The 23,040-nt window shown below is 42.2% G+C and overlaps 1 protein-coding gene across 5 annotated transcripts in view; it reads left to right on the top strand.

Moving 5' to 3' along the window:
• Positions 1-23,040, top strand: part of pitpnm3 (PITPNM family member 3) — a 668,094-nt gene that overhangs the window by 414,950 nt on the left and 230,104 nt on the right. For 4 of the 5 annotated variants that reach the window (XM_072589641.1, XM_072589638.1, XM_072589640.1 and 1 more), the window contains 2 exons: positions 1,548-1,624; positions 3,709-3,932. In XM_072589641.1, coding sequence (XP_072445742.1) covers positions 1,548-1,624; positions 3,709-3,932 — 301 coding nt within the window. The remainder of the gene's footprint in view (positions 1-1,547; positions 1,625-3,708; positions 3,933-23,040) is intronic. The other variant, XM_072589639.1, reaches the window with a different exon arrangement.

Below are 23,040 nucleotides of genomic sequence, written 5' to 3' on the forward strand. Positions count from 1 at the left end.
TGGACACTATGGGCAATTTAGCATAGCCAGTCTACCTAACCTGCACATTTTTGGACTGTGGGAGGGAACCCACATAGACGCAGGGAGAATGTGCAAACTTCACACAGACAGGTGCCGAGGCTGGAATCAAACCGGGTCCCTCGTGCTGTGAGGCAGCAGTGCTAACCACTGAGCCACCGTATCACCCTCTGTTTGGAAGGCCATTTCTTTTGTCCGTATTGAAGGCATTTGTTGAATTATTACACTCGTATGAAGTGAGACATGAACAATGCACATTTGATTGCACCGGGTGCTATTATTTGTTACATTTATAACTGCTGACATTGTTCTCGATTTTGTCCAAGGGAAGAGGTTGGAACAATCTATTACTTTATATGCGTGATATTATACTCTTCTTCCAAAAGTGCCAATGGGATTTTTACATCTGTCTGAGCAAACAGACCTGTGGTTTGGTGACTCATTTGAAAAATGCTCCTTACAGTAATATAGTACTCCCCCAGTATGATTTTGAAGAACATGTGACCTGCCGACTGCTGAATAGACTCAGACTTATGGTGCACACATTTTGAATGACAAATAAATAGTCTGACATGGAAATCACAAAAGTAACATTATACTTAATAATTGTATTTTAAATGCATTATGGTATATTGTTTTATGGGCTCTGACGACTTTACGGTTTAAATGAGTCAGCTAAGTCATTTGTACCAATTGTCTGCTAAGTCAAACTGTTAAATTTAATGTCTCTTGGAGCTGAGCTGTGATCAGGAGATTCCATCTCCCTCTGGCTGTGCCCAGGCAGAGCAGGCTTGAGGGCAGCCTTCAACAGATTAACAAGTTTAGGGCTTGGTCCTTTACTGTTTGGTATTCAATCAGTGGCAGGCAGGGAATAGGCCATTCAAGGTGGCAGCTCTGCAATTATAGCCTTCTAGAAAATGTCGTCGTTCAAAGGCACTCTGTGTCCAATTGCGCCACCGAACATTGGAAAGGGGAGCATACAGGTTGTCATCCCCTTGCCCTTAATGCCAGCTGCTGCCACCCCTGCTCACTAGTTCCTTTCCTCCTTAATTGCTGCTTGTCCGTCTCTGGACGATCCATTGCTGATCCGCTGGGGAGGCTTAAGGCAGTGGCTACCACTCCTTTATCCCGGCTGGCCTTTCATTGACAGGCAGTTCTTGGGGCATGATGTCCAATCCAGACACAGCAGATCAGTGATTAAATGACCTTGAGAGATCTCAGAGTTCCAACAGCAACCATGATGCTCTCAATAAGGCAGTTTATTCCCCTGGGGCTCCTGGAGATCAAGTCAGTGGAGTGGGGGGAGATGCTGTGGGGTGGATTGGAGGAGCAACCAGATTTTATACTGGGCTACTGTCTCCCTCCCTCTCTGTCTGTTTTTCTCCCTGTCTCTGTCTCTCTCTCTCTCTGTTTCTGTCTCTCTCTCTCCCCTCACCAATGCACCACCTCCCCAACCCTCATTGCCCACACTGCAGCCAGCGTATTGATACTGTGTTATAAGAACTAAGAACCTTTTTTATTCCTTGCAGGTGATATGTACAGTGACAATCTCATTAGACAAGGATGTCGTACACAAGGAAGTATAGAAGGACAGGAGGACATGGAGGTCAGTATAATGAAAAAACTGAAATATGTGTTTTACTTGATAAAAATAGTGTCACTACGCTAGTTTGATGGCTCTCTGTTGTGCTTCATGAAAGGTTTTTGTAAAAAATTGAAAAAAAGGGAGTCAACCTTTTTAAAGTCCTCACTAATGGACTGAAGCAAGGGGTTTGGAGATAACTCTTTACACTGATACTTGGTGGAACAGGGATTCTTTTGCAAAAGGGAATGATTGATGCTTAGGCTATTTCATAAGGGAAATCTGGATCCATTTGAAATGCAGGAAGAAACCGGGATAAGGAGTAAGTTTTGAATTAATCCATCAATGAGTCAGCATCGATACAATGATGTAAATGGCCTCTCTGTGCTCTAAATTTCTGTGGATTTTTTTAAAGTTTAGCAGACAACATATTTCTGAAAGATGATGACTTCAAAGACTATTGTGATCTAATCTTTTATTGTAGAGTTAGTAACAATGATATGAATGTGTATAGTGTGTTCAGTCAAGCAGTAAGGATTTTGTATTGGTTATATTGTATGGTGAGGGAATGTGGGGTCAAAAGGAGCCAACAGTGTTAAAATTCAGACAAAATGGTTAGCTTGTCATTGTAAGGATTCCACATAAAATGCCCAACTATCTTCAGCTGCTACCGTCCATTACAATTTCAGAGGTGGGGATTTTAGTTGATGACTGCACAAAGTTTAGCTCTATTCATGACTCCTCAGATACTGAAGCTGTCTATATCCAAATCCATCAAGAGCTGGGCAATACCAAGACTTGGTTTGACAAAAATGCAAGTAACATTCATTCAACAGAAGTCCCATTTCTAATGACAGAGAATCCATCCATCAACATGTGGCAGTTAGTGGCACTACCATCACTGAATCTCCTCCTATCCCCAGGGATTACTACTAACCAGAATCTCAATGGGACTAATATATAATATTTCACAATAGAAGGAGGTCAAAGTCTACAAATCCATGACTCCCCAAAACCTGTCCACCACCTACAAGGCACAAGTCAGGAGTGTAATGAAATACTCCCTGGATGGGTGCAGTTCCAACAACTTTCAAGAAACTTGACACCACCCAAGACAAAGCCAACCACTTGATTGGCACCACAACCACAAACATTTAGTTCCTCTGTTACTGACTCTGAGTAGCAGCAATGTGTTTCATTTACAAGATACACTGCAGAAATTCGCCAAAGATCCTTAGACAGCACCTTCCAAACCCATTACCACTTCCATCTAAAAGGACAAGGGCAACAGATGTATGGGAACACTACCATCTGCAAGTTCCCCTCCTAGCCATTCACCATCCAGCCTTGGAACTATTTTGCTGTTCCTTCAGCGTTGTTGGGTGAATATCCTGGAATTCCCTCCTTAACAGCATTGTGGGTCTATCTCCACCAAGTAGATTACAGCGATGCAACAAGGCAACTGACCACCACCTTCACAAGGGTGACTACGCATGCGCAAACAAGTGCTGACCAGCCAGCAAAGCCTATGTCACATAATTGAATTGATTTTAAAAACAACTGAATAGTGCCACCTTCAATTAGTTACTGGTGAGTACAGCATAGGACGAAGGTGTCCTGATTTAGCACTAAGTTGCAATCAAGTCATGGAATGGTGCGGTACCAAAATAGAAGTTACCCTGCCTCGTAGCCCTAAAATCTTCACCTTCATGAGTACATACAAATAAATTAACACAAAGTTAAGTGATAATTTATAATAATGGATTAGATGCTAGTCCCTGTTGGAGATTTACTTCAAAATTTGAATAACCTGCTGATAATTTCAACAAAGAAAGGAAACTTGACTAAGAATCAGTGTCTTCAGGAGAAGAAAGGGGTGAGTTTTTTGGCTAAGAATATTATTGAAAAATATGGGTTTAAAGTTTTCTTCTTCCCAATGTATACATTCATAATGAAGTTGAAATGGAAACCTGCATTAGCCATGTATAACAAATCATGGTTTATTCACTCTAGGTTACAAATAATGACTATTGAGTGAATCATATTTGTAAAGTCAGTTGGACATTTTTGCTTGTAGTTGCAGTTTTTCTCAGATTTGTATGTTTCAGCAGGAAAAGTGCAAGATTCGTGTACTTATCTTAATACTTCATGGAGGGAATATTCTGGACACTGGAGGAGGAGACCAAAGCTCCAAGGCAGCTGACGTTAATACTTTTCAGTCAGTTCTTGAAAAGGTTACCATGGCTCATTTTCCAGCAGCTCTAGGGCATTTTCTCATCAAACTTGTTCCCTGCCCTCCCATCTGCTCTGAGGCTTTTTCGCTGGTTTCTAAGTAAGTACCTCTCAAGATATATTTAAATACAACATTTTATGCCATGTTACATCTAATTATAAAAGACAGTCTGTTATTTTTCAATAGTGCTGTCTGGAGGATGTTTCTAATCTTGTGCTGGATATAAATGGAAATACAAATGTATTTGTTTTTTTTGTTTAATTGACTTTCCTCATTATATTTAAAGAGATTTTTCTTAAGTGACATTTGGGTGACTTTGAGCTAATCAGGTTTGTAGGTGGGATAAGATGAAAAATAAAAAAATGAACAAAGGGTCACTGAGAGGGTATTCAACTCGCAGAAGTAACCAGCACTCTGTGCAATGTTAAAGTGTGGATTTGGATTTGACTTACAGCTCCCATGATACCCTACAATCTTTCGAAGTGACAAAACCCTTTGGTAAACAGAAAAACTGGTCGAAAACAAAGGAATAAAATAACTTTTGCTTGAATTTTGACCTGTGGGACCCCCGAATACAAGATGGGTGGCCTTTGGCAGATGCCTTGGAATGTTCTTCTGGTGATTACCCTGCTCCTGAGCTGAACTGATTTCTCCCACCTCCACTTCCACCTCCTTTTTCCTCTACATCTCTTCTTTTAAAGTGGACATCTGTGTCTATGCTAATGTGACCTATGCTGTGTTTATGAGGCTCAGTGCCAAATTCTATTTGCCAATACAACTGTGAAACATCTTGAGATGTTTTACTTTGCCAACAGCTATATGTAAATACAAGTTGTTGTTGAATTAGTCACTGCCTATGACTTGAATAGTTTTATAAGCTGGTATGCGACTATGCTCCTAACCATTAACTACAGTTTGTGTGAGCAGTAGGAAATTACAATGCATGGCATGATACAACTGCCCTCACTGTCCTGTTTTTACAATGGTGTTGAAGGTCTCATAGTGATTTGTTCTTTTGATGTTCCCTTGTTGAATTCTGCCTTTGCTGTGAAGTACTGATGAAAATTATGAATATTTTGTTTTCAGTTCCATTTGAACTTGCGTTCAGCTTTATTCACAGGTTATCATGAATGTGGCCCGATTGCTTTAGTCTGAAAACGAAAGAATTAAACTGATGACTGGAATCAAAAATATGCCCAGCTGACTAACTGCTTACTCCTGCTCTGATCCAGGCCAAGCAGGTTCGGAATTAATTTGTCCAAATAATCTTTTGGTTAAGTCGATGTTACATCAGTTTTTTTGGGAGAGTTTTTTCGCTGTGAGGCCTGGTGAGTTTTCTCGCAATATCTTAGCAAAGTCGCTGCATTTATTATCAAGCCCACCCTGTGGCCTCTCTCACACCCGGTTTCCACCTTTTTCCATGAGCCCTTCCTTAATCAATTCTCCATTCTGCGGATACCACAACTGGCATCACTTGTTCCTGCACCATCTTCAAATTGCTACAGTGCGCCCAGAGGAGTGTGAGCATTCCGAAGCTGCTCTGCTCATTGATGGAGAGAATTGGATCATGGTGAAGTTGGGGAAAATAGCACCGTAATTCTCTGACAGGGACCTGGAGGTCCTGGTGAACACGTTGGTGCAAGGGAGAGGAGTCCTCTTCCTCAGGGACTGGCGGATGATGCCAGTGTCATCTCCAAGGTACGGGGGAGCAGCCAAAGAATGCACAAAGAACATCAATGACTTTCTCCACTCTGCCAAGTTAAGTGCTACAATCCTCTCTCTGCCACCCCACATTGACTCAATCCCTGTCGCCCATCTCCCTCCAAAGCTCATACTCCTTTACTCTCACTGTTGTCTGCAGTACATTCCCTCACCCACTCCTACCCCTCACCGACTCTTCATGCCGTTGATGTTGCCTCTGCAATCCTTTGGGGCACCTCATCACTTTTCCCTCACACATAAAGCTCTAATAGCTGTGCTACTGAACATGGGGGCAGGGGGCCTGATGTCCGAGTCCTCAACCCCTATGAGGAATGCATCCTGGCCCTTGCAAGAGGAGACAGAGACTGTGTTTCTGTGGGAATGTTGAGACATTCATGTCCTGCCAATTGAGTATGGACTACTCCCCCATGAACCCAAATGCCAGTCTCAGTCATTGCACAGCACCTGCAACCACTAGCCATGACGCCTTCATGCCCCCCTACCTACAGGTCACTCAGCAGAGTGTGGTGGAAGAACCTCCCTCCTGCATCTCACAACACTAGAGTACTGAAGCTTTGGATGAAGTATCAGCAATGATGCCACCTACACCCCCAGCTGCCCAGATACAGAGACCTTGGTGGGCAGTGTATGCACAGAGTATGGTTCTCTCTGTGGTACCTCCACAGCTGACCAAGTAAGAAACACCTCAGGCCACTGGCCCTTGGAGGGCTGTTCGAGACTAGGCGCCTGCTCAGCCCCCAGCAGGAGAGGACCCCGTAGTGTCAGTAATCACATATGTAGTGAGGAGCAGGAGCAGCAGATAGGGATGTGAGAGGCACTGACCCTCATTGCCTGAAATCTGCAGCAATGCAACGGTTCATGTCACTCTCTGCCAGCCTCCATGGCCAGGATGGCAGCTGCCCTGGCGAACCAGGCTCAGTGTGTCAGGGGCTGCTGGACTGGTAACCACACCTACACTCCACCACCTCACCCACTGGAGCTCAGGACTGAAGGCATGGAGTCAGGGAACCTGGTGCAGACAGCAGGAACACCTTCCTCATGAAGTGACTAGGTGGTGCCAGGAGGCACCAGCTGGAAGTGGAACCATGCACCACCAATCTCCTCTGTACTTGCCACTCGGGAATTCAGACAGCACAATGTTGTCCTTGATCTACTGTGCCCGGATCCCCTGACTGAGTGCCGCATTGGACATCGTTGATGACTGCTCCCTTTAGAGTTGGAAACATGGCCATCTGCTTGCTGCATGTGCAGTGTGTTTGCTGCATACATGGTGCTAGTGTGAGATTGATGTCGTACACTGCTGTGCACCAAGATGTGTGTCCCTCAACTGAGCATGCTCTACAGCAAGGCAAGCTGTTTGCTTTATTGATTGCACTGACTGGCACAGCAAGGCAAGGCAGGTAGGCTATGACCAAGCAGCTAAGTGTTAAGTGAGCAAAAGCTAAGGAATCAAACAACTATTCCTGAAATGCAGCCTAGTGCAGTCTGAAAATTGTCTGCTGTCCTTGAACTCAAAGTATCCCCATTGCACTGTTTCAGTCTTATTGCTGGTGTGCCCTGAAATGCAAGTCTGTGCTTCCAGAGGGCACTGCCAGGGAACAGTAGAGGTTCCAGGATGGTCTTGTTGGGTTGGCAGCTCTGATCTCTGCCTGACTTGCTGCGCTTTTCCAGCAACACATTTTCAGCTCTGATCTCCGAACTCAGCACTACCTTCCTAACCTGCAATCTTCTTCCTGACCTCTCCGCCCCCACCCTACTCTGGCCGATCACCCTCACCTTAACCTCCTTCCACCTATCGCATTTCCAACGCCCCTCCCCCAAGTCCCTCCTCCCTACCTTTTATCTTAGCCTGCTGGACACACTTTCCTCATTCCTGAAGAAGGGCTGATGCCCGAAACGTCAATTCTCCTGCTCCTTGGATGCTGCCTGACCTGCTGTGCTTTTCCAGCAACACATTTTTAGCTCTGATCTCCAGCATCTGCAGTCCTCACTTTCTCCTTGACAGATACAAATGACTGGGGAGGAGGAATGTGTTTGGTGAGTGCCACCGATCATGTCCTAAGATTATGTGGGCCACCAACATGGTGGTGGCAGTGGTTTGGAGTAGGTGGCAAGCTACACCCATGAGGAACATGCTTTGGTTTTTGTGATGTGTTTTCCTGACACCAGCTTGTTTGAGTTTTGGTATGATGGGACTGTGAATATGAAGAGTTAAGTTGTGGCATTAACAAGGCAACGATCAATAATGACTGGCGGTCAGGATCTGGCTGCTGTCTAGTGAGAATCTCACCACGTTGCTCATGACATTTGTCAAAAATGGAATGAAATCATTTCCGCGATGTGCTGCACACCATTTGTGACTTGATTCTGCCACACATCTCATTGTAGCCCATGTTGTTGCAGACCCCTAAGCATTCCACCTAATATTTCTTCAATTGTGGACCTGTTATGAGTAAACATAGTCCAGCACCACTAATCCATAGTCTGCAATATATTGAGCCATCTGATTTTATGGATTGTTTTAACTTGCTGGTCAAATTAGGAAGGCAATAATGTTATAGTAATGTCTCTGGACTAGTCACCCAGCAACCTAGGCTAATGCTCTTGGGATTTCACTTCAATTCCAAACAATGGAATTGGAATTCAATTGATTTATAATCTGAAATTGGAAGCCAGTTTCAGTAATGGTGATTATGAAACCCCCAACAATTGTTAAAACCCAGCTGTTTCACTAGTGTCCTTTAGGAAAGGAAACCTGCCACGTTTACCTGGCATAGTCAACGTGGGACTCGAGACTCTCATCAAACAGATTTTTCTTAAGGGCCTTCTGAAATGGCTGAGCATGCCTCGGAGTTCAAGGGCAATTAGGGACTGACAACAAATGCCGATCTTGTCAGCGATGCCCACATCTTGTAAAAGCATTTGTAAAAAAAATTACAGCACAAAAATCAATATTTGGGCTGGGGAAGTGTTTGCAAGATGTGAATTAAATCTACATAACTCGTAAATTGAAATTCTAAAATAACTAGTGCATTTTTTCAATACTCGTTTAACACAGATTAGATAGCCTTTTTCATTTTAGCTTCATCTATCAACCACATCATTCCATTCAGGTCCTTTATCCTCACATTGTCACGGAGACATTGGTAGAAATCCTGAACTCTTAGCCCCACACACCCAGCAGGCTGTGGATATGGGGGAGTATTTTAGACTTGCAAGAGTGAGATTGACTGACTGATTTTTATTAGATTTGGGGTCAAGGGATACAGAGCAAAAATGAAACAGACCTGCCATAATTGAATTGGATGGTGGAGCCGGCTAAAGGGGTGAAAGGTCGATTCCTGTCCCAAATCTTTGTTAGTGTGTTGGGCACAGGGCTGGTGCAAAGGGATACACCAGGGCCCAGTAACTACACTTGGGGGCCTGCCATGCAGTGGTTGAGATTGATGTGCTCAAATTGGGTGGAGGGCAACCGTGTTTTGGTCAGGACCAGTACTAGGAGCAGCGTCCGGTCTGTGTTCTTGCCCTCATTAGGTGCCTAGTCTCTAAGTTAAAATATGAAAGCTTTGCAGTATTGAATACAGAACTAACCAGAATCAGTTCTTCTACCAGGAAGAGCATTCAGTGCCTTTATTTTTGAAAGTAAATTGTATTTTTTTTCTAATAAACCTGTTCAGAAATATTATTACACGCCGCTGGAACTGAACCTCATGGCCCAGAGGTATGGACATTACCATTTTGATGCAAAGAGCCCTGTATTATTGTTCATTTATGTGATCTTAAAATATAGCATTTTATACACATGTAACAGGAAAATAGTAACATCTGAGGATAACATTATGACGTTTGAAGGTTTCACCATTCTGAGATTAAACTAAGAGCATTTCAGGATTGATAAGGCAAAATTAATGTCTTGATTCAGCTGTGGAAAGTCCGTCATGACAAGCTATAGGTGTTAAGTGTTAGTGAAGTGAAGTACTAATAAATACACATGGAATTTCTGAATGGTTTTGCCTGAAGAGAGGTTTTGTTCAAAGCATATTTCCATTTCACTGGCAAAACCAGTAATTATTGTCCTTCCCTAATTGCCTTTGAACTGAATGACTTGCTAAGGAAATTTCAGACAGCAGTTAAGAGTCAACCACATTGCTGTGGATCTGGGATCACATGTAGACCAGACCAGGTAAGGACAACAGATTTCCTTCCCTGGGAGAATTTGATGAACCAAATAGGTTTTTACAGCAATCAAAGACATTTTCCTGGTCATCATTACCGAGGCAAGCTTTGAATTCCAGACTTTATTAGCAAATTTAAATTTTCACAACTGCTGTGGTGGGATCTGAAACCTTATCCCTGGAGGGGAGGAACAGCCCAGTGACATTACCACCTTCCATAATTACAACAACATAGACTTGCACTTTTAAAGATGTGAACGAGATCTTTGATGCCAAAATAATAAAAGAAATGTATTTCTCCCTTGTCTGGTTTTTGAATTTTATGCTTCTGTACAGAAGAAAGCTAGAAATAGCTTCTGAAATCTTTAATTCCATATGATGAAGGAGAAATGTTTTAGCGTCATATCTGATAGGATCACTGCATGTTCCCCTGTCTCCACACATTTTCTGCTGATTCTTTCAAGAATGTAACTTTGCTTCCACTGAGCTATTTTTAGAACCAAGCGCTGCTGAGAACAACAGGATGATTGCTACATTTCTGTATATTGAGGCCTCAGGGTTAATGGGCCTGACAGCTGCCAGTCTGTCTGCAAAGGTAGAGATTAAAAAGGGCAGGGAACGAGTGGTTTAAATCTGAGATTAAGACAAATGCTTGAAATAGGCAGCAGGAATCTTGGCACCGTAACAGATGAGAAAGGTTGATGTTTTTGGTGGTGTGCATTCAATCCAGACCTTTCACTTTAATTTTGATGAAGAGCCCACCATCAGGAATATATACCATTTTATAGTATAATCCCATCCAGGGAATGTATTGTTATTTCTGGGAATATCTAACACAAAACTGGTTAAGTATTATTTAAAATGGCAAGCATAAACTCAGGATGAGAATGACTTGTTTCTGTTTATATGAATGGATTGTATCAAAAGATTTTTTTAAAAAACACTGTAAATAGATGCTTATCTTCTATAATTTGCATTGAGGGTGGATGAGTATGGATCAATTCAGAAAAATTGCTTTTTTTTAAAGATTAGATTACTTATCATTTGGAAACAGGCTCTTCGGCTCAACAAGTCCACACTGACCCTCCGAAGAGCAACCCACGCAGTACCATTCCCATACATTTACCCCTTCACCTAACACTCTGGGCAATTTAGCATGGCCAATTCACCTAACCTGCACATTTTTGGCCTGTGGGATGAAACCAGAACACCCCGAGGAAACCCACACAGACACAGGGAGAACGTACAAATTCTACACAGACAGTTGCCTGAGGTGGGAATTGAACCTGGGTTTTTGGTGCTGTGAGGCAGCAGTGCTAACCACTGTGCCGTATTTATCATTAAAATCCAGAGAACCAGCATTAACCTGATTACATGGACAAGAGGGAGCGGTGAATTGTGTTATGTTTACTGCTGACCTCTTCTGTCTGTAACAAAGGTGGTTTTTAAATTTCTTTTCCTGTCTTTTAATAATGTATTTTAATAATACAGTGGTATATTTCCCCAAACCCTGTTTATGAAGTCCAGCAATTTATTGAGAGTGAAAACAGTATAGTGTTGAATACTGCATTCAAGCCCAGAGAGAATTAGACAACCTAAATTCACATACACATATACAAGACAGTTACAGTAATGTAATGGGGTCAGTACATTATTGGATTCCAGTTACACAGATGTATGGGAAACCCTTTTCCTTTATATTCATCTGAATTTAGGTTGGGAGGATATCATCATGGCTGCAATGGTTCACTGGCTGTGATATCAGCATTGTTGCAAACACTGGTTATTGTTTGGATGCAGGTGTTATTCTAAACCCATGCTACCTATCAAATGCTGTCTGTGTTCAAAGATTGGGCATTCATTTATTAATCATTTTGTCCTTATAAGCTTTCGTTGAGTTTTGTGGTGCATTGAAACTGAAGATAATGCACATGAGATGAAAAGTTCCATGCAGATTTTGTATGTCTGTACTTCCAAAGCCTTGATTTGTAATACCTCACATTTTAGATTTTGATTTGTAAACATTTTGGATAATGTTCAATTTATGCAGCAGTGTGTCAACCAATTTTGTGCTTATTGTGAATGATGTTTTATACTTCCTGGTAAATAGACTCTGTGGGATGCCAAGGCATGCAATGATAATAGAATCTTCTATTCAAACAATCATCTCTCCAGGGTTGATTTTCAACTTGCTACCCAGTTTGTGTTATTGGTCAACAACCCATTTTTGAAACTATCTGATTTTCATGTTCATTTGATCCTTAACACCAGTTTGACACCTGGCCAGTCAGATGAAAGGCTATCCTACTGTCCTGTTTATTTTCTTTGCAATTTATAAATTCTATTCTAAGTAGTTGTAGTAGTATGTAAAGCTTATATTTTTTCTTTACTTCTTGCAAAATCCTTAAAAATATTAATGCATCTTTCTACAGGCAGGACTCTTTACACTTCTGTTATGATTGTCAGTCTGCACTTTTGAAATCATCCCTCAAAATATACTCCATAGTGCCTGCACTTTGAGTGCGGCTTTCAGTATTGTTCTGTGTTTGAAGTAGGGTTTGTGCTACACATTCATACTTCTGTGGACTGTGCAGATGCCAGTTTGGTAAGGTCAAACGTGCTGGTGCATGGCACGTGTACCAGAAGGATTTGGTGACGTGACATCTGTTGAGGACCATGGTTCTTGGAAGTTTCACTTCAAGAGTTCTGCACAGATCATGCTCATTCTCTCCTCCATGGCCTGCAACGTGTCAGGGAGAATGAGCAGAGGTGACACAGAGGAAGACAAATTGGAGATATCCATCCTGGCTCTTCAAGGAACAATTCTTCTATTGCAGCTTCAGTAAGGATCAGTTTGTGTTATATTGCTGCAAATGCTGGAGAACCCTAGCAGGTCTGGCAGCATCTGTGGAGAGAGAAACAGAATTAACATTGCAAGTCCAATATGAGTCATCATCTTAGAAGAGTGATGTATTGTGTTGCTGTTTGTCCAGCAAGGTCTCCATTGAAAATTGCACCTTGTGCAGCCTCAGAAGAGAGTAAGAATAGAATTGCCATTGGCTGTGAAGGACACCATTGTCCTGAAATTCCTCAAATGTGCTCCTTCCAAGCTAAAACAGATCCAGCATCTTTCAATCATTGTTCACTGTTATGCAAGGGTAAGCAGTACATTGTCTGAAAAGAGAGGGGGTGATACACAATCTCTGTTTACAGAGAGGATCAGATGGAGTGATGCCAGGACAGCAGGCTTCCCCATGTATCAGGTGCCATTGATAGTGGACACATTGTTCTCTGGGCACTGTAATTAAAGCCAGGGTGCATCCCAGTCACAATGCATTTGATCGACAAGAGAGTTGAATGTTATGGTGACAGGCCGGAGAGTGGAATTCAGGCCACCATCAGATTAGCTCACTGGGCAATAAATTTTGGGCTCATTTGACTGTGACATCAGTAAACACAACTCCAATTCTCCATACACCAGTTACACATCTTGTAATGTAGGGCAAAACTTAAGTGTCTTGTTTGTGTGGATTTGGTCTCAGCAAAGATGACCCATTTTACCAGTGACTATTAACACTTAGTTTGTATCTATATCTCTCCTCTACTACCATTGTCACTGCCTTTGGTTTTTGCTTGGGCATCCTCTCCATCTGTTTCACTTGCTTCTCCTCCCCCTTTGTCAACGGCATAAACACCATCATTTTCCAGCCTCTTTTGTTCCGTAGAAAAGTTGTACGAACTCGACGTCCATTTTACGTCTGTATCCACAGGTGCTGCCAGATGTACCAAGTTTCTCCAGCACTTTATGGTTCAATTTCAAATCTCCAGCATCCACAGAACTTTTGCTTTTATCATAAAATTAATTTTGTTTTGATTGGTCTTGAGATTTCTTTTGAGGGTGATTTTAATTTCTACTCTTTTGTTTTCAGGGGTACCTATTGCATTTCCAATAGCTCATTTATTGGACAATGCAGTTGGGTAACAACAGTGCCTCGACATTTATAATGATGTATGGGGTATTGTTATGATCCAAGGGTAGAAAGCCAAACCAAATTGGCTACTATCACTGGATTCCCTGCACAGTGAAATTAAAATGTGCAATTACCCTCAATCAGTCCATTTTCTAACCAGACTTTATGAATAATAGATCTTACAAATTAAGTTTATAACTTCAACAAAGAAATGCAATTTGTTATTAATAATGACATTTTAGCAGAATATAGATAAACTACAAGGCAGTCTAAGATCTATGATCTATTTTCAACCTTCTTTGAAAATAATGCCCACACACCAAAATACAGACAGACACAATTAAGGGATAAATTAACAAAAAATAAAAGAATCAAAATCTCCAGTTTGATTACCATTTCATAAATCCTTTGATGATGGGTTGCATTAAAGGTTTGTACAATATTATATTTTGCTCAAAGTCATCGGTCAATGCAAACGGCTTCTGCAAGTCTCTTGAGACTTTTACCTTATTTCTTACAGATGCGTTCTTTTCTCAGAACTTTCAACAAGTTGATAACTGGAGACAACAAAAACAAAACAGGTTTTCAGTTTGGCAGATTGGAAAATAAAACTGCCTCCTGCCCAAAAGCCCAGTGAGGGTCATTTCACTCTTTGTTTTTTTCTTTTTTTTTAAACATTTTGCTGTGATTGGCTCGTCACTATTGGCCCTCCCTTGATTGATCGATTCAACATCCAAGCAGCTGCCAGTGCCTGAGCAGTATCCTTAGAGCAGTAATTAGCCTGTATTATCTTTTCAGGCCAAATCTGAACATCAACTCACAGTTCCAAACTACAACCCAGAAAAATGAAAGGAAAATACTGATGATCTCAGTGATATTGGACTCTCACAGAATTAAATTTACCCAAATTCATCAATAGCTTTAATAATAATAGCCCCTTCATGAAAGATAAAGCTACAAAACACAAGGAAATTGTCAATTCCTAATACACTAAATTGGCACAAGACAGCAAGTACATGTTCACAATATAATTTATCAAAATAACCTTCTATTCAAAAATGTCATCACTCCAAATACAGCATCTGCAAACCATCTCTGTCATGTAAACACAAAGCTCGAATATTTTAGTGAGTCAGATAACACCATGCATCTCAGATTGAAATTTAGACACTTTGTAGTATAGAACATGAGTATTGATTGGGTAAAAAAAAAGATATTTTTTTCCCAAAACTTTTCATCTTGCACTCATCAGGCCATTTCGCAAGAAATACCCAAGTGAAGGGAAAAGAACATTTGCACTGGCTGAGAGGAGAGTGCTAAGTTTTTTTGGCAAGTGGACTCTAGCAGAGGTTTTTCCATAGAAAACACAGCACTTACTGATGACTAATGTGAAACTGCCAAGTTAAACGTTCAACCAGACAGGTGGACTACAAGTGGCTAAGCATTACCCTGGGAAATAAACCCTGAGAAAATGACTGCTACCTATTTTCTTGAGTTGAAACAGGTACAGTGTATAAAAATATCACATGATTTTTTTTCTCTCTGTGTAGAGCAGGTCATTATGTATAATTTTGTAGCTTCCAAGACACATTAGCATACCGTACTGTGAGCCTGACTGACAGTGTTGAATAGGTTCTCAGCATAATTTTACATACTCTAGATTATTAGGAGAATGTTCAATTGTGGAATCCCATCTAATCTTGGACAATGTGTTGTGAGTTTTGCAAGTTGTGGTTGGCTGGGTGTAATCAGTATTTTGTTTGTTGCAAATACACAAAGGGACATGCTGTTGGATATCTGACAATCATTGGGATGTAATTCTACATATGTAACATCGCACCAGCAATACAGTGTCAATATACTTATTTGACATTGCTGATCCATTCACAACATATCACTCAAGTATACCATAAACATTTACGTTGCAACACCACATCATGATGATGTAAGCCTACCACCATTGTGTGAATTAGTGTTCATGGAACTTATGAACAAAGTTTTTTTTATTTGCAGTTGAGTTCAGTTTTTAAATAGATGGCATTGTTATCGGATTCCGACTCGGCCCAGCACCAGCTCTCACAAGCATCTTTGTTGGTTCAATCAGAAAAGTATCTTCATTGGATTGTCACCTAATTCCCTAACCTTTGCATATTTTTGGTATGTAGATGATATATTTGAATCCACAACTATGTGTAAGAATTTCCTTCCTTATCTTAATCGCCTCCACCTTGCAGTCAAATTCACTTTCAAAATGAAGCAGTCAGATAAGGTCTGTTTCTTTGATGTTCCAGTTGAGAAATTGGACAGGAATTCTCTATTACTGTGTACTGCCTACCTTCACTAGCCATCTTACCTTTTGGACTTCCCACAGTACCAGGCACTATGGGATTGTTATTACTGGCAGCCTCATACCTAGGTCTCCTTCCAGATATAGATCATGCAAGTTTGTTGCTGACTTACAGCACAACAAAGCCATCCTATAGGATAGTAGCTATCCTGATCAGATCATTTCCTGCAGATCAGGTCATCACCCAAGGCCGTCTATATTGCCCAGTGTGCTTCAGGTGAAGAGTAAGGTATTTCAACTGTCTGTGTAACAGTTAGTTGTAGCTGTGCATGTTCTGGATTAGTGGTGCTGGAAGAGCACAGCAGTTCAGGCAGCATCCAAGATGCTGCCTGAACTGCTGTGCTCTTCCAGCACCACTAATCCAGAATCTGGTTTACAGCATCTGCAGTCATTGTTTTTACTCTGTAGCTGTGCATGTGGCTGCCATGCAGTGACAACACGAGTGGCATTTGGCACCAAAAGGAGTCGGGCTACCCAGCTAAAAAAGACATTGTGTTTATCACAAAGATGAGTGTTGTGGAATATGAATTCCAGTGCTTGGATGATGCTAGGTAGGAAGGCTATACATCTCTAAGACTGATAGATCCTCCACTTATGTCTTTTTAGTGTTAGCAGTTTTTAATTAGCAATTACAAATTTTGTTTACAACCAATCCATTATCTCAATAATTCCAAGCTTTTGTGTCTCCACTCAACTTCTACTGCCAACCCTCAATCAACCTACTGCTCCCCACCCATCGACTTTACATCTTCCTCCACCCTTACACCCATCTTGTAGCATCTTCATCCAGCCTTGCCCGTTTTGCAATCAGCTCCTTCACACCACTAGTCCACAGCAATAGTCCTAGCTGCTCTGCAAAAATAAACAGGCCCCGGCCCCCTATAATGATCACAGACTCTGACAACAGCCACAGTGTAAGGCACAGCCTACAACACACACCTTGTACCCTGGCCCCCAGCAAAATCTCCTGTCCACTGCCTCTGGCTCTTATCCTCTGGCAAAACCTTTGGTCTACAGCCCCTGGCAAGAGGGTGCTCCAGTGACTGCCTCACTGCCATATCTCACAATATTCACTGCTCCTCCAATCACAGGCTGCTCCTTACTCTTGTGAACCTATCAGCAGCAGGTATGAGAGGAAACCAGCTTCCCCTCACCCAACCGCTCGCTCCTTCTCACTCCAGGAGGAAACAGCCCACACAATATGGCAGTAAGAGCCAAGGCAGACTGTCTACCTGCTGACCAGTGTGACATGCATCCTGGCTTTGTCTCAGCAGTAAATCACAAGGCAGTATAGAAATGCTGTTAGCCTGGTGGCTATCGCTGAGGGGGAAGGGGACAATAAAGGCCAGACAAGGTAAGCATGGAATGCTGTGAATATTCAAGTAGGCTTAAGGTGAGTGAGCACTTGAGCAGCCCTAGAATGCAGCCAGGTCCAATTCTGTGAGCTAGCTGCCTGTTTCAGATCACAGAGTGTCTTTGTCATGAGAGGTGTTGGCAATGCAGAAGTGTCTTGCAAATGGATCAGCAAGGTGCCTTGATGGATGCCAGCATCAGTGTGCCAGGTTTGAGGTGGGTGAGTGAGCTGAGTGTACCCGCTCTGACTTCCCAGTCAGGAATACCTTGCTGCTCACTAAGTGAGAGTCTCTCCTGAAACTCTGTTTGTAAGCGCAATAAAGTTGCTGTCAATTTCAACAAAAGCCTCAGCCAACTTCTACAATTCTGTCAGATTTCTTGCCATAGCCCATGTCATCCAGGGTGCAAGCTTCTGTCCCAAGATTTATTTTAGCAGAAGTTTCATAAACTGCTACCATTAAAGGTTTAAGTAGTCTTTAAGGAGCAGCAGTGTTAAAAATAATGATAGAAGTGTTTTCTTTGCCACTTCAGTTGCAAAGACAGGTATAGCTTTTCGTTGGTGATATTGGTGAATTATACAGGTGTATCGAGTCTCCAGTTCCCGAAAATATGTCTTAATCCCCATTGAGCTACATGGGGAGGAGATGATTTTAGACCAGTTGGACTGCAAACAGTGATGTATAAGCTTGGAGCGCCTATGGCAGTCAGTTATATGGTAGCATTGGCAGAAGCTTAGACACCAGTTGGCTGGTCACCTTCTGGTTTTGGTTAGACAACTTGTGATGGCAAAACAAGAAGACAGTTAAAATAAATTAGGAAATAACTGCTTTCATTTTTAGGCAGCTTATTGAAATTATGCAAAATAATTGGCTGCTGAGAAGGCATGAATCCTCATGGAAGCTCTGGTTTAGAGCACTGACTGATTAAATTTTCAAAGCAAGATTTAGCATTTGAATCTTCAATGTTCAGCTTTGGAATCTGCAAATATGGATATCCATGAATACCAGATTTAGCCAATTTTCTTCTTATTCCAGAGACACTGCTAGTAACTCTTCGGCCCAACTCCAGGGCAGTGCTTTGTGGACACACAGGAGGGGAGTTTTATCCCTCAAGAGCTCCTCGCCTGAGGGGGTTAAAACAGAAAAAAATGTTGTTGGGTTGGGACCTTGACAGACACCAGATGACTGAAGGGCCACTCCATCTCCACTGCCAGTCCCTTGTACTTTAAACTTTGTTCTCCTGCGAGGGGAGAGCTAGGAATATGAGAAACTGACTATTTAGAAAAAGTAGAAAGGCAACATTTTGTCAAGGGTGACGCTGAGGAATGCGTGCGACATGGCAATTAGGTGAGGTGAGTGTTGAGAGGATGTGAGGAGCTGCGTCAAGAGAGGGGAATGTACTTGGAGACATCTACAGTTGTAGATGCTGGACTGAGAAGTCCTCTGCAGGTGACGTCTTGACACTTGAGATGCGCTGATGTTTCTCTGCTGTAATGGGGCAATTCTCTCTCTTCTGACACTGCATTTATAAGATGTCCTGCTGCTTATCTCTTCAATTTTTTGTCACACCTCCCTGGTGTCAGGAGCCCCCTCCTAGTGCCCACTACCAAGCCCTTGTATTCTGCAGGATGATCTCCAGGTGATACTTTTCACCTAGAGCTCAAATCTGTACAGTTACTGCCTCTGTCTTGACAGGTAGAGAATGAATCTGTTCTAATCCAGGCCAGAGCCCCTTTAGGTCTTAAACCTTTTAGCAGTCAGGTGCTGCTTGTGATCAGACTCTCCTCTTCTGGTTGTTGAATAAATCTGGATGAGAGATATTAATACCATGGCCATGCAAACTCCACTCAATTATCCTTCAGGCCCCTAGCCCAATGAAGCCTCACCGCTGCACAAAGGTTACCATTCTGCTTGATCACCAACAATCTGTCCTGGTCCACCCATGTTGACATGACAGTCAAGAAAACACAACATCTCTACTTCCTCAGAAGGCTAAGAAAATTCAGCAGGTCCACAAGGATTCTTACCAATTTTTATTCGATGCACCGTGGAAAGCATCCTATCGGGATGTTTCACAGTGTGGTTTGGCAATTGCTCTTCCCAAGATCGCAAGAAACTACAAAAAGTTGTGAACACAACCCAGTCCATCCAGCCTTCCATCCACTGAATCCATCTACACTTCACACTGCCTTGGGAAAGTAACCAGCATAATCCAGGACCCTCCCACCCCGTTATACTCTCTTCCAACCCCTTCTGATGGGCAGAAGATATAAAAGTTTGTATATATGTACAAATAGATTCAAGAACAGCTTCTTTCCTGCTGTTATCTTTTGAACTGACCTCACGAAGGTTAATGTTTATTTCTCTCTGCACCTTCTCTGTGGCTGTAACACTGTATTCTGTACTCTGAAATGCTCCCCTGATGCATTTTGTATGGTATGATTTGCCTGTACAGCACACAAACCAACACTTTTCACTGTATCGCGGCACATGTGACTATAGTAGATAAATCACTTTATTGCTAGGATGCAGAGGCATTATCACCAATACGTGGTATAGCTTTGATCATTTGTCTACTGTCAGCCTGATTGACTACAATATACCATTGAAGAGACAATTCTCTTATTCATTAGACATTTACTCCTGCCATGAACTGCATCTTGACATCAACAGCAACCTTTGAGCAGGATCATGAACATTTATTGGTATCTTTCGGCTACCAATTTACTCTCCGAGATTTGCTTCTTTCCCGAACCATGTGCATAGGAATATGATCATTATACAGAGTATTGATAGTCTAGTACAAGTTATAGCGTCACCGATACATGCTGAGGTGAGGTTTCTCAAATCCATGGATGTTAGGTCATTTTTCAATATGTTTCAAAATGTAGAAGTCAATTCTGATATTCCCCTGTCAGGGATGGTGTTAATTATAGCAGAAGGGATTATTAGAAATCCATAACAGCAAGCTGTAAAATATTCTACAAAAACAACTATAAAGATGCCTAATGATATTTGATACCTTACAGCAGCTTGAACTGGATGAAGTTTTTACCTTATTCCAATGGCTCCATATTAACTGACCACAACCTCGTCCATTGACCCTGAGCTTCACCTTTCTGCTAGTTAACTGACGCCAGTTTATTTCTTCAGCACATTTTTCCGGTACTGCCCCCTTAATTCGTTTTCCTTCCCTCGTCTTGACACAATCTATTTCTCACACTCTCATTTCTCGGCCCTCCTTTCTTAGAGGAGAAACGAGGCCTAAATGGCACAGAGAGGCTGAATGTCAGGGTTACAGATGGAGACAAGCCGCTGCAGTCTTCCTCCTGGTTCCTGGAGAGGAGGCTTTTTGCTTGGTGCGAGCAGATTTCTGAAATGACCAGCCATGCAAGCTTGAGCTCCTGAGGCACTGGTGCTCAGGTATGTAGGAAGAAGTGATCATGTGCTGAGGGTCCTTGCAGCATGATCTTGGTCCCCATCCACTCTATCCCATAGAATGACATGTAACTGAAACTGGTTAGGCAACTGATGCTGCTGCTTTCTGGTTGCTGGTGGTCATGCACCTCGTTATTAGTTCAAGGTGGAGACGCAAAAGCTGCTCCTATCTGTAGTCCAGGCTGAGAGCAGTGCATTGTGGGCCAAGGTGACTAAAATTCAAGGCAGCTGAATTGACTTCTGGGAAGTTGGAGATCACCTAAAGAGCGGGTCTAAAATGATCTAAAGAGCGGGCTAAGAAGAGCCAGGAGGGGACATGAGAAGTTGTTGGCAGATGCGGTCAAGAAAAATCCTAAGGCCTTCTATGGGTATATCGGGAATAAAAGAATGACCAGAGTAAGGTTAGGCCCAATCAAAGACAGTAGTGGGAAGTTGAGTGTGGAATCTGAGGACATAGGGGAAGCGCTTAATGAAAACATTTTGTCAGTATTCACATTGGAAAAGGGCAATGTTAGTGAGAATACAAAGATACAGGCTACTAGACGAGATGGGATTGTGATTGACAAAGAGGAGGTTTTAGCAATTTTGGAAGATCTGAAAATAGATAAGACCGCTGGGCCAGATGGGATTTATCCTCGGATTCTCTGGGAAGCCAGGGAGGAGATTGCAGAGCCTTTGGCTTTGATCTTTATGTCATCATTGTTGACAGGAGTAGTGCCAGGAGACTGGAGGATAACAAATGTTGCCCCTTTGTTTAAGAAGGGGATTCGGGACAACCCTGGTAATTATAGGCCAGTGAGCTTTACTTCGGTTGTGGGTCAGGCGTTGGAAAAGGTTATAAGAGATAGGATTTTTAATCATCTGGAAAGGAACAATTTGATTAGGAATAGTCAACATGGTTTTGTGAAGGGTAGGTTGTGAGTCAGCTAATCTTATTGAGCTCTTCAACAAGGTGACAAAACACATGGATGAAGGGAAAGGGGTTGATGTGCTGTATATGGACTTCACTAAGGTGTCTGATAAAGTTCCACGTGGTTGGCTATTTCACAAAATATGGAGTTTTGGTATTGAAGGTGATTCAATGGTTTGGATCAGATATTGGCTGGCTGAAAGAAGACAGGGTAGTGGTTGATGGGAAATGTTCATCCTGGAGCTCAGTTGCCAGCGGTGTGCCCCAAAGATCTCTTTGGGGACAAACTGCTGTTTGTCATTTTTATAAATGACCTGGATGTGGGCATAGAAGGACAGGTTAGTAAATTTGCAGATGACACTAATGTAGGCAGAGTTGTGGATAGTGGCAAAGGATGTTGTGGGTTACAGAAGGACATAGATAAGATACAGAGCTGGGCTGAGAAGTGGCAAATGGAGTTTAATGTGGAAAAGTGTGAGGTATTTCACTTCAGAAGAAGTAACAGGAATGCAGAGCACTGTGCTAATGGTAAAATTCTTGACAGCGTAGATGAACAGAGAAATCCTAGTATCCAGATGCATAAATCCCTGAAAGTTGCCACCCAGGTTGATAGGGTTGTTAAGAAGGCATATGGTGGTGTTGGTGTTTATTGGCAGGGGGATTGAGTTCAGAGCTATGAGGTCATGCTTCAGAGTACAAGACACTGGTAAGGCCGCACTTGGAGTATTGTGTACAGTTCTGGTCACCGCATTATAGGAAGGATGTGGAAGCCTTGGAAAGGGTTCTGAGGAGATTTACTAGGATATTGCCTGGTATGGAAGGAAGGTCTTATGAAGAAAAGCTGAAGGAACTGAGGCTGTTTTCATTGGAGAGAAGAAGGTTGAGAGGTGACTTAATCAAAATGTATAAGATAATCAAAGGGTTAGATAGGGTGGAAAGTGAAAGCCTTTTTCTTCAGATGGTGAAGGCTAACATGACAGGACAAACACTGAGGGGTGATAGATTTAGAATAGATATAAGGAGTAGTTTCATCGCTCAGAGTAGTAGGGGCATGGAAACGCCTGCCTGCAACAGTAGTAGACTTGTGGATGTAAAGGGCTTTTAAATGGGCATTGGACCTACATATGGATAATAATGGAATGGTGTAAGTTAGATGGGGATCAGATTTATTTCATAGGTCGGCGCAACATAGAGGGCTGAAGGGCCTGTAATGTGCTGTAATGTTCTGTGTATGTTTTACCTGTCAACCAATAAGACATCACTCTGAGAAAAAGTGCTGTGATCACCAGCCT

The sequence above is a fragment of the Chiloscyllium punctatum genome, chromosome 19 (assembly GCF_047496795.1).
Source record: "Chiloscyllium punctatum isolate Juve2018m chromosome 19, sChiPun1.3, whole genome shotgun sequence".
Classification (NCBI taxonomy): Eukaryota; Metazoa; Chordata; class Chondrichthyes; order Orectolobiformes; family Hemiscylliidae; genus Chiloscyllium; species Chiloscyllium punctatum.